Genomic DNA, 12,917 nt, shown 5'->3' with positions numbered 1-12,917 from the left:
TGTTACACACTGGACCTTTGATGCGGAAACTAGTGCTATAACTCAGACACAGAGATATAAAATAGGCATTTATTTATAAGATAATGTCTTTGCACTTAACTATCTGTTATCTGCTATCTGTCTCTCTCTATATCTAATACCAAGCACACAGCTTTGACTTTTGACCTTAGCACACACACACACACACACACATATACACCCAGAGAGGGTGCCAGGCGTTTCTGTAATTTCCTGTTTGGAGTGCTGTTTAGGGTTACGCTCGGTGTAGCAGGGAAAGTGTTAAGGAACGAGGAAACTTTAGCCCCAAACAGGACTGGAAATCTGATTAGTCCCCCCGCTTTCATCTTCCATAAATCTGCCATCTGGCACCAGCATGATCAATAAAGACTGGACTTTATGTGACACTCTTACTGGACAGATGGGGGTGAGGGGAGGAGGGGGTCCTTTCCCTTCTCAGCCAACACCAAACCACACAGCTGACAAAACCGAGCTGCAATGCATGCATAGTCTAATTCTCTCTATCTTTCTCTCACATACACACAATTACACACACACACATGTTTGGACATAACACACACACATAGAGAGACACACGCCAATCAGAAAGCAAAAAGCAGGTTATGTGTCAGTGTATGTGTGAATGTGTGTGTGTTCTCAGCTCATCACACATATACTGTAACACAGGCAGGCATGCACATAAAAACACACGCATACATTTACACACTTGGCAAACCCAGACTGTATATTGGGTTACTGTACTGACAGAGTAAATATTGCTATTGAATTACCATTCAGGGTTGACTGGTGCGTGGGCTCAGAGTTTGTCAGAGAAGACCAGCAGCTTTGTGTGTGTGTTCTTGAATTCTTATACTTATTAGGACCAAATGTCCTCACACAAAGATAGATTAATTATGAGATTTTGCCAGTCCTCAGAGAGCAGTTTCAGACAAGGATTGGTATTTATTACATTAAGATTAGAATATGGTTAGGATAAAATTGGTTTAGCTTTAGGTTTAGGCTGAATATACTTGCTTTTAACTATGTACATGTACGCGTAAGCATGATGGCTGCCTCACATATCTAGCGTCCGTTTGGACCATTGGTTGTGCACGTCCTCAGAAAATGAATGCAACACGGCATGTGTGGCAGTAAGTATATCTCCAGCTTTAGGTTTAAAATCGTGTTTAGGTTAGGGTTAGAAAAGTGATCGTATTCGGTGATTGTATAGTAACACAAATACCCACTGCTGTGTTTCTATGTCTTTTATACCTTTAAGAATGTATTTTTATTGTTAAGTGGGTACCTGTATGTGTGTATGATCTCTATACTTCTAATGGTCACTTCTACCTGAGTTTATTGGATGAAGTTTGGTATTAGGATTATGTTAAGGTCAGGGTAGATTTATGTTAAGAATTTGGGTTGGATCGGGTCACGGTTAGGGTTTGACTGCCCTCACAAATATAACAAGGCCCAGTGGTGTTTTATCCCCTTTTACTTAATGCATTATTAATTGTGTGTGAGTACCCAGGTGTGTGTTTGTGTGTTCTTCTGCTTCTGCACTTATGAAGACCAAAATCCTTAAAGTACTCCTTAGGTTTACATTAGGGGATTGGCATTGTTCCAATACACAGGGTCAGTTTTAAATTAAATTAAGCAGGGCTTAACATTAAGTTAAATTCCACGTCTGGCTAGTAAATCTAACAAATCACTAGCCTGATTGGGCAAGTGGTAAAAAATAATGAAACATAATTTTCTGGAGCTGATGATGGAAGTAGCAGAAGACTGAGAACATCTCGCTTCCTTCTCATCTCTGTTGAGAGTTGCACATGCTCAGTACCAATAGGGAACTTGCAAGAAAATGGCAGCGCATAAAGACAAAGTTTATGAGCAGAAGCCAAAGCGAGAATTTTAATTATCCTGGAAACAGGAGTTTAGCTGGGTGGCATTAGAGGACACGGGTGGAACTCCAGCTATGTGTTTGTTATTTGATAATAGCTAATAAAAAACAATTTGTATAGTGGACAAGTAAAAATTTACTTTTAAAAAAACATTAATGTTGAACTCTGTTGGGGTTAGATTTAGGATAAGGTTTATGTTAACAAGCTGGGTTTAAGATCAGATTAAGGCTAGGGTTAGGGTTAAGGTTAGAGCAGAGATAGAGGTTTGTGGAATGACAGCATTGTATTCAGGGACTGTCCTTACGTGTATAGCAACATTAATGCCTGTACATGTTTGTGTGTGAGGCCCAAATGTCCTCACAGAGATAGATAAAAATGAAAAATCTTTTAATTTAATGTATTTTTTCCAGCACTCACTTCTGCATAGGGTCGGTTTAGTTTTAGTTTGTGTGTGTTTCATCCCTTTTGAATTTGTGTGTGTGTGTGTGTGTGTGTGTGTGTACTGCAGCACGCTCTGACACACAGTTTGAAGAATGAGGTATGTTTGAGGAGCCAGACAGCTCCACGTTCAGCGGCTTGAGCTCGGAGCAAACCAAGCGACTGTCCACATAAAAGAAGCGTAATATATGGAGATTTAATGAGCGCGCTACCAATGAGACGTTGCTAAAGAGGGGGGCAGGGAGCCCAAGTAAAGCGAGTCGATTCCAATAAAGACTGTATTTCCAGACCCCAAACTCCCCAGGACTGTGAGACACAGCAGTGACAGCTCTCAGCTCAGTTCGCAAAGGCCTGTGGTAAATTCCCCAGCCAGGAAGAAAATCCTATTTAATTTTACAAGACCTTCTGGCCTCTAAAAATCCTCCATGATGTCTTGGTTCGCTGGTGGTAGAGCGGGGAGAGGCGGCAGGGCAGAACGTCTGCCACGCTCTGGTGGAAAACTTTACATTAATAAACAACGATATGAAGCGCAACTCAAACGCACACACAGCAGAGGTCACTTATACTCATTGTTTGTTTCTATGCAGACTCTCTTTCTGGCAAACACGGTTTATGTCACAAATAAATCAATAAAAAGGGGGAAGAGCCTTTTCTCTATTTCCTTCTGAGATGACAGGATTTTGTTTTAGGCATACTCACTTACAGCAATGCACGAAAACAAAAAACTAATTCCCTGTAAACATGTTTTACGTCATTGAACTTTCTGCTTTAAAATATGCTTGCTAGCTGCCAAGAAAGGCCTTTAAAACACCACTGATACACTTGATACACAACTGAGAACACACGCACACACATAACTCAAGAGAACTTGTTACACAACTGTGCTCAAAGACGGGTATCTATGTTACTGCTCATACAGTCAATTATCTACTGGACCTTTCAGGATACATATGTTTCTAAGGGATAGTTTGATCAGGTGTCACTGAGCACCATTGTTGGATACTGATTTTTTTGATTCCTTATAGAATATAGGCTGCTTTCACTGCGGTGCTTATCACAGATGTAAACAAATATCATATCACAAACATTTGTGTAAATCAAATTTTGGGGTGAAAGCAGCTTTCAGTTCATTTAGAATTATGAGATTGGTTATATGTAAGTGTCTTACATTTGAACATAATGGATACATCTGGTGATATTTTACATTTAAAATCCCATATCTTATTACATTGTTGTTCCACTGTTGTCCAAAAACAACTAAAAGCACATCAGTGAGCCACACTGTTGCACTGGGTCACATGTTCCTTCATTATGATGGACACTGGGACTGTAGTTTATTTTACATACATCATCCTCCCGGTGCCTTAAATACTCTATAGACTGCCAAATATGTACTAATCTACAGCTGAAAATAGTCCCCAAGAAACGCACTATTTATGCCTGTTTTCCTTTTGCGGTTTTTGTGGCCCGTGTAGTTTCTCCTACACATTTCACAGCCCGTTCTAATTCCTAGGTCATCAGATACAGACATGAGCGATTTTCAGTTAGTTGCAATCTGCAACTTAACTGCTAGATGCCACTAAATCCTACACACTGCTCCTTGAATGGGATTTGTTGACAATAACAAAAATATAGCAGCATTTTTCTTCAAGGGTGATTTTTGCTAAACCTTTGGGTAACAGGAGTTTTAACCATCCATTTTAAACAAAAACTGTCTACTGGCAGGTTTGGTAGATAAACAGCAGCGTCGGCTTTTAGAGGCTCTTACTGCTCAAACTCTATTTTAACTGCAGTGAGGCAGGCTCTGGGTTATTTGCCACATTATCACTTCATCACACACAGTAACAGCCTGTATCTGCATCAGCATCCATAAAACCAGACTCTGCCACTGAATATGCAGGTAAACTTCACACATTTTCCCATCATGTTCATCTCACTTCCTCATTTCTGTCATAATACCTGAAAAGATTATATTGAGCCATAAAAGTAAGCTTATAAAACCTCCACAGTTCAACCACTACAGCAGCAGGTACATGCGCAGCATCGCAAATTTTCTTTCCATCTCGACCCTTGTTTTTTTCCCCGATTTCCGTCATTAGACCTGAATGTTGAGCGTTATCCTATTTGCAGGCAGCCTCTGGCTCTGCTGCTCAGCCAGTAGGATGATGAATACATTTCAATCTCCTCTCCCTGGCTCGGACTTCAGGGACTAGTACTGTGGGGCCAGAATATCAGTCTTATTGCATATCCAGAGAGATCCATCATATACAAGCCTTCCTCCAGCACACGCACACTTTAATCACATTCGCTTCACTTCACTGATGCAAATGATGGGAGCAACTACTCTTTCTGTATATTCTGTGTACTGCCAAGGAGAAGACAGGAACACCTCTCGTAGTACTTATGAGAAATCTGAAAGAATAAAAAAAGGCTGGAATATCTTTGCTAGGTCCAAATCTTGTTACGTACGACTCGAACATGAGAAATGGCATGAAGATGAGAACAATCCAACTAGGTCAATGTGTTTATGCTCGGCCCAACATTTGAGAATCATCCAGGAAAATACTGTTGTATGTCCAGCTGTAGCAGCGGCAAAAATGTAGCTGCAGATATGACTGTGCATATTATGTACAGCTGTGCATTTCTTAAAAGGATTTCTGGAGGCTGCTATTGTCAGACTGGAGTGGTCGAAAGCTGTTCCTTTGTGCTGTTGTGCAGCATCTGTGAATTTGACATTCTTTGGTGCTCGTGAAAAAATACAGTTACTCAGCGTTTTCTCCACAGTTTAATTCTTGTCATGGCTGAGAAGCATCTGAAACAGCATTCAGACCATCACGGGACATTAAACTCCCAACCGAAACCCAAAAGAATGAAATCATTTTGGTTTTAGCAGCACTTTGGTAGACTCTGGGATTACATTTCCGCATTTGGAAGGGAAGTAAAATGGCGAGGAACATAAATAAAAAGGTGCAAAGATAGTTAAATTTGATGTCAGGGGGTTACACTGTTTTCTGTAAGTGCGTTCAGAGAGGAACCTCTGTTCTGGACAACACTGATATGTCAGCTCAGGCATCCCATGTATGTGTGTAGGTACCTGTATCTCTTGTTGTCCACAGGCACGATGTCCATGGCGATGTAATACTGCTGATGAGGGTCCAGACCTGCTATCTTCACCCGCATGGCAGGAAACATCCTCCTGAAGGGGAAAAAAAACAACACACACTGATAAATGTGATGGAGTATTACTCCTTTCCTTCTGTTATATCAATTAGAGAGAGATGAGAGATGAATAACATTTTCAGAACAATAATGCCAAAAATTCTACGAAAACAGCATTTAGACATGCCGAGGACACTGAAACCCAACTGATGAACTTTTATATGGCAGATTGACACATATTCAGAGGTAAAAAAAAAAAAAAGTCTGATACATAACTGTGTTTAATTCATTCAGGAGAGTTAAAAAATACGTACAGATAACTCAAATCACGTAAAGATTCTGATTTAATGTTAGTTTCCTGTAGCTGTGGTAAAGGAGGAGCCTGAAACTACTTAAACTTATTTTATTCAAGCAAGCTCTTAAAGGGCTTTTTGAACATACAAAGAATGAATTATTTCTCCAACTTACTGATCTGAGAGGGTAAAAAAAATATACAGTCACATACAGTTGGTGCACAACTTATTTTTTGATTAATATGTATTTCAGTGTAGAAAAATATAAACTAATTCAACATTGTAAAGGATGAATGCCAATGGAAAATACTTCCATACAAGTCTTTTTATAGCAGGTCTCCCTAAAAAGCATTCGATCGCAAAACAAGAACAAGGAACACCACAAGTGTTACAACTTGATCAAAAACAGGAGCTCCGTCAGAATCAAAAAATGCTGCTGCAGCAGATCCATCGCTCTGAGCCATCCTGATTTTTATTAAAGCTGATTATTGTAACTGTTTGTGCACTAAAGCACTGAGCACACCTCCTTTCAGATCTGAGCGTAAGCTACACAGCAGACTGTCACATAACCACTGAATTAACCAATAAAGGATAAGACTGTAGCTGTGTCTTCATCACTGAAGATATATAGGATATTCACTAAATCAACATTTATCAGTTTAACACGTTTTAAAATATTTTTTTCTCCTTGAACAGAGAGCTCTCTCTGCTCTGTCAGCCTTCAATTACTGAAATGAGGAGGGGTCAGCCTCCTTCAAGTGAACAACCTCCCAAAGGATGTAAATGCAGGGGTGTTTGTGCAGCCCTCAGTAAATCCATCAATCAGCACGCAGACACAAATTCAGACTGTTGAAAGGATCCTACTGTGGAAATTAAAAGAGATAGTACAGAAATATTTATATAACACTGCAGAAGTTTTTAGATTCCTACATTTGTGTGCAGGCGGTTTCAAGCTGACTGGTCCTGATTGGCTATTTAACTGAAGACTTACTGAAATCCTTTCAATCATGGCAGTTTGCAGCTTATAAAGTGGAAACTCTCAGCATGTTTGAATTAGAGGAGATTCAGCTTTTGGTCAGAGTTTGGTATTTTAATACAGAACACATAGTCAGGTTTATTTCATTAAAATTGTTAAAAGCTTCTAGAACGTCAATACTGAGCCTTGATCAGTTCTCTATCATTACTGTGACTCCTTGGATTTAAAAAAAAAAATATATATATATAATACGTTTATAATTTGTAAATAAATATATATAAAAAATTATAAGTAGGCTAAACCATTTGCTCTTTTCAAATAGGCCTAATTATTTAACTTAATTTGCATCATTTTAGTGAAGGCAGATACTTTGTTCCATATACATACATGATGCCACTCTGACCTCTGACCTTTGCACTCCACTATTCAGGGATTATTCTGTTGTTATATTCCTTATTTTATCATGATATTTTTAAAATAGCCCAAATGGAAATGTTATTTATATATAAAGAAATGTATTTGTATTCATGTTGTATTTTTAGCAACCACCTCCTCCCATGGTGAAGCTGCAGCTTGAGACTTCAGCTCATGCAATAGGTCTAATAAAAGGAAAGAGCTATATTAACGGTCTGTATGTGGAGACGGAGACATTTCAGCTTAATTCTTCATTTTGCACTTCAAACGGGGCATTTTTCCCTTTTCATTTAGAGGTCGTAAATCGGGGCCTGCCTAATGAGAAAATAGGGCTGTTCTCTTGCCTCCCTCCTCTTCGGGATTTATGAGCTTATTATGAGCAGGCCGTGAAATACACACGGCGACGGTCGCGTCCGCCTTCACCCCGCTTCAGCGCGAACTGATTGTTGCTCTATTTATGAGCTGATTACCAATTTAAACCCAATTCATAAAAACAGCCGAGTGCGGTGTATAACGAGGGAGAGAGCCACGTTATTTCAGTCTGAACTGAGAGGAAGGACTGAAAAACAACTGTGCTCTCATGTGACGCTGCGCAGCAGAAAAACTCTCTTCAGCAACAAAACCAAATTACATGTTTAAAATATATAAATGGTCCAAGGTTATTTAAAACAGGGAAAATACAATTAAATGATTCTGTAGTGGTTTTTTTTAGTCTTAGTCCGTTAAGGCCCACTCTCCGCTATAGCGTGTGAAATAGGTGTTGGATAAATAAACCTTGCTGATATCAGATATTATTTTGTAGCCATTTTGCAAGAAGAAGAAATATTCCACACATTAAACGCATTATTAAACTTTTCAAAGTAAAATTTTGAGAGAAAGGTCAATTGTAAAAAAAGAAAAATTAAAAAAATAGGTCTTATTAAGTGTCCCTCCCTATTAACTACAAACCAAACACAGATGAGATATTATCTTATCTTATTTTATATTATTTTATTTGTTTGTTTGTTTGTTTGTTTGGCAGGGACAGTTCACAGCTTCTTAGCTGTACCAGAGTTGGCTATAAGCTCATCTACATATGTAGTCCCAGCAGGAGACAGAGAATAACATCTGTGTTAAGTCATGAATTCACTCAGTGCTTCTTCACTTCTGTCATGATACTTTCTAGAAAACGTTCCAAGACTATACACCCGCTATAATCAACATTTTCCTCCAGGCTAACTTTGGTTGGAAAATATAACGAATTATCTCACCTCACGGAACCAAATGCTTTAATAAAGATCTTGTTATGTTAGACATTTGTCGTAAAGTTCAAGCAGCATTAAGCCTGGTGTCAGTCATGACGAGTGATGTGAACAGGAGGGAAATGTGCGGTGCTGCAGGCGCGGGGGGAACGAAGCAGACTGCGGGGAAAGGGGTTTCCTGCAGGATTCCGCAGGTCAACTCCTGCGCTTGCTCTCTGGGTTTGGACCGTTAGCCCGAGAGAGCAAAAACCCGGAACATGTTACAGAGAGATTAATTAGAACCGGCTCTCCTTATTCTCCGACATCAGGAATAACCTGCCGCGTCACGAAGGCCTGGACGCAACAGAGCGGCCTGCATGTGCAACACATTAACACCCTGCAAACAGAGCTCAGAGGTGTGTGTGTGTGTGTGTGTGTTTTAATAAGGACGCATTTGTGGGCCGGTCCGTTGATACATTTTAAGTTTGTGTGTGACGACTTAAATTGTCGTAATCTGACCTCATAATTAATATGAATAATGTTATTAAAGAAAATAATCCATAACGCAATGGCTGTTTGACCTCGCTAAAAGTGAAAAAAAAACTTTTTTGCGTGTAAAAGTTCGCAAATGGCCTTTTACGCACAGCCTGTCTGCGCCATGAGTCCGCCACAGAGCTGCACGTAGACCTTCTGCGCTAGTTCCAGCAGCTGAGGGTGTGTGTATATTTATATATATATATGTGTATATATATATATATATGTTAGTGTGTGTGTCCGGCCTACCTGCCCGCCTTGGTGATGATCATCTCGGTGCCGATATCATGGAAGCGCTTCCACAGGTCTGCGCACTGCAGCTCCACCTGGATCTCCTCCATGGAGGCCGGGGGCGACGGTTCGCAGGGGCCGGGGGCCAGGTCGTCAGGTGAGCTGAAGGAGCACGACGTCCGTTCGGCCAGACCCTCTCCGTCCGAGCCGGGACTCGCCTCCGAGTCTGAAGGGAAAATGAGGAAGATGATGAGAAGGCAGCTCAGAAACAGTGGAATTAATAGGCTTTACGCAGGAAACTTGGCACGGCGAGAAAGTGCAGCGGTTCTCTCCGCTGTCTCCAAATCACCTGCCGTCTGCAGCCTGGAGTGAGGCGGCCGAGTCTGGCTCACTGGCTCGACTCTTCATGGAGTTCTGGGTTTATGTCAAAAGCAGAATAAATGCTGCGTAAAGCCTTTGAAATGCGATGTAGAAAATATTAAATTTAACATCGGGCCACACAATGACGAATTCCGATGGGAAGCGTTCTGCAAATGAAGTTTCCCCTCAAGTGCTTCTTCTGGACCAGGTTTAACAGACTAAGCATTCAGAGTCATCAACGCCGTCACAACGTTAGAGCAGATAGAAACGTTCCCTCCATCCTGAAACAGATCCAGACCTACAGGAAAGCTTTCCATCTGCCTGAGCCTCCAACACATAGACACGACCAGGATGACCTCAGCCTCCTTTACATTCACTTTATTCTAATCCAACAGCCTAACGTTGCAGGCCATGGCAGGGTGGACAAAATAACAGGAACATCTGACAATCAAAACTCTGCAAGAGTCATAAATCATCAGAAGGTTGGTTTTTTGTCCATTTCCACTGTTCTGCATTCCTTTATTTAATCTCTCAAAAACCCAAACTGAACCAGTTCTTGCAAGAGAAACAGTAAATTAGATTATGTTCTTTTTGACAATTAATAATAACCTTTTTAAATATCAAAATCCACTTCCACTAAAGAATTTCTCAAAAAAGAATTCTTCTACTTGACTCTGACCTTTAAATGTTACTTAACACATGTGTGATGATATTATTATTATTATTATTATTATTATTAAACCAAACCTTTTTGGGTTAAATATCAAAATGCAACATGGTTTTTCCAGCTGGGATGTAAAAACTTTAATGCTCAACACCTCAAAACTGCACTTTACCCGAATAAAAATCCCATAAGATCACCACATGCTATCTCTCATTTCACTTTTCTCAGAAATAGTTTATAGCTGAATATCCTTCACCCCCTCCAACACCCCCGCCACCACCCAAAAAATAGAAAAGAATCTAATAATGTATTATTTATTGAGGGCCCTGACACGAGGAGGTTGACTTGGCAGGCTAAGGGCACACAAATATGGCTATGCAAATGCAGAGCTGCTGAGAGACTGGACAGCGTCCCAGGCGAAAAAACCGCCGCAGCGCAGGCCCGAGCCAACCCCTGCTGGAAACAAGAACATACGGAGAGGAGGGATGGAGATAGGAAGAATGGAGGGAGGAAGGGGGGGAAGGGGGAGGGGGAGGAGGATAGAAGGGGTGGAGGGCTAATGACCACAGAAAGACAGAGACAGACTTTCCATCATCTTCTTGGGAGATCCGTCCAGTGTCACTGCAGCCAGTGAGGACTGTCACACACGATTACTCTCCCCTTCCTCTCCTTTTAACTGCATGCAGATACACACTCAGCCAGCCAATCAGTCAGTCAGCTGCCCCCTCACTCTCTATAAAAACACTTATTACACATACTGCTAGTGTATGTGGACGAAGAGAGGGTGGGGAACTAATAGCCTGCACTGCTGTAATGTAATCTTCAGATGGGGCCAATATAAGGCAATTAATTTGAGTATTCAATGGAGGGAGAACAGGGATATCTGATTGTTCTGGGGATTAATTTATATACTGCAGACAGACAGCACATACTGGGTATACACAGTATATATTAAAAAGAGTTGGACTAATATTGCAACCTTGTTTTACACCTGTGTTTTTTATATTCCCAAGTTTTACTGAACATTGGATGTTTTTATAAATTGTTCTAATTATGTTCTACGTTTATCTACTCATACAAGTGTCTAAAAGGACAACATGTTTGGAATGCTCTTAACTGATCTGAAAACGTTAAATGAAAAGGTTCACTCATCTCTGATCACTAGATAAACACACATACATACTCATAAAGACTGCCTGCATGCATGAACACAGACATACACACCCCTATACACTAATATTGCAATGGACTAGGGAACATACACACATGCTAACACACACATTCAAAATTATTGTAATTTGACGTAAATATTGTATGAGAATGTACCTATTCATTGTGTTTTCAATTTAACTAATGTACTTCTGGTATTGATCATGTGTTACAGTATGACCTTTTTAAGCAGAAAAGCCTAACCAGGGTCAGGGGTTGTAATGAATCCTATATGCAACACATGGGTGTCATTACTGTAATCTGTTACAATGTTTTTTGTAGTGTCCCTTACAAATAAACAAATAAATAAATAATACTGTCTACCGCACTGACAAGGCCACCCGGCTCAGATTATCTCAGCCTCAAGCTGCTTTGCACAAACTGACTCCCAACAAAGCCGTAGTGCTGTAAACTGGACTTGGGTGGTTAATCTTCTTAATTTCAGGCTTCATGATGTTATATTTTTATTTCATCTGATGTTCAGTAATTGCGAAGAATTTATCATTTAACAGCCTAAAATTAGTCTGTGTACCTGCACAAGGAGATAAATCTAAAATTCATTAGTCATTAGCCTGAAGAGTTTAAATATAAAAACGCAGCTGCTGCTATCTTTGACAGGAACAACATTTGACACTACATAGAAAATTTGAGTTTTCTGGCACCCAAACTGAAATCTACTTGAATATGTGCATCAAACACAGCCTGAAAAGCCACATTGAGTAACCCCATATCTACTATAGGCATCTAGAAGTGGATGTTAGTGTGTGAAACGGAGGCTTCAGAGAAAACAGACGCATTCCAGAGAGCAAAAAGCGGCCGACTAAATAAGATAATTTGGCAGGAACGCCTCCGAGATGCAGTGGAGGGAAACGGCAACCCAAGCAGGAGCCTGTCGACTCCGCCCGCACGCCCTGTCATCAGGCTGAAGGACCTGTCCTCTGCCACTCACCAACCACACACACACACAGGTCTAAACCAGGAGCTGGATGTAGGCAAACAGACAAACACACCAGAACATGTAACTGCTATATACATACAAGTTTTTGTATATGTGTAGACTCACACATCGGGCCAAAGTTCAAACATTGAGAATAAAGTTGTCAAAAAATATCATAACAGCAAACACGGTCCAGTGTCACACAGCAGTTTCTAAACCGAAGCTTTGCTTTAGTTATTTTTCAAGCTGAATGAATAAAAACTGACGTTTATTGATGAACAAAAATTTGCCCCCTCAGCAAAACGCTGCCCTGCCATCTGCTGTGGTTACACAAACAAACACACACACAAACAGAGTGTATACACACAGACTCGCGCCCTGTATCTTGCGGTTAAGGGCTCCCAATCAGCTCATGCCAAGCCTCATTAAAATGAGGCTGACATCCATAGTTGGCCACTAATTGGTCTGAATTGAATCAAGTCAGTGCTGCACATCAATTGTTCTCTGTGTCACAGTTCACATCAGCTCCACACAGCTGGAGAGGGCCTGAACTTAATGCACACGTAAAGGAAAATATTTCAGAA

At 40.5% G+C, this 12,917-nt stretch overlaps 1 protein-coding gene across 3 annotated transcripts in view; it reads right to left on the bottom strand.

The window, feature by feature from the left end:
- The window catches only part of tbx15 (T-box transcription factor 15), a 42,635-nt gene that overhangs the window by 25,296 nt on the left and 4,422 nt on the right, over positions 1-12,917 (bottom strand). For all 3 annotated transcript variants that reach the window (XM_035676158.1, XM_035676161.1, XM_035676159.1), the window contains 2 exons: positions 9,182-9,389; positions 5,431-5,532 (listed from right to left, as the gene is read on the bottom strand). In XM_035676158.1, coding sequence (XP_035532051.1) covers positions 5,431-5,532; positions 9,182-9,389 — 310 coding nt within the window. The remainder of the gene's footprint in view (positions 1-5,430; positions 5,533-9,181; positions 9,390-12,917) is intronic.

This window comes from Morone saxatilis, unplaced genomic scaffold, assembly GCF_004916995.1.
Source record: "Morone saxatilis isolate NCDOM2014 unplaced genomic scaffold, NCSU_SB_2.0 Contig5, whole genome shotgun sequence".
In the NCBI taxonomy this organism is placed as follows: domain Eukaryota; kingdom Metazoa; phylum Chordata; class Actinopteri; family Moronidae; genus Morone; species Morone saxatilis.
This window is presented reverse-complemented; position numbering and strand designations above follow the sequence as displayed.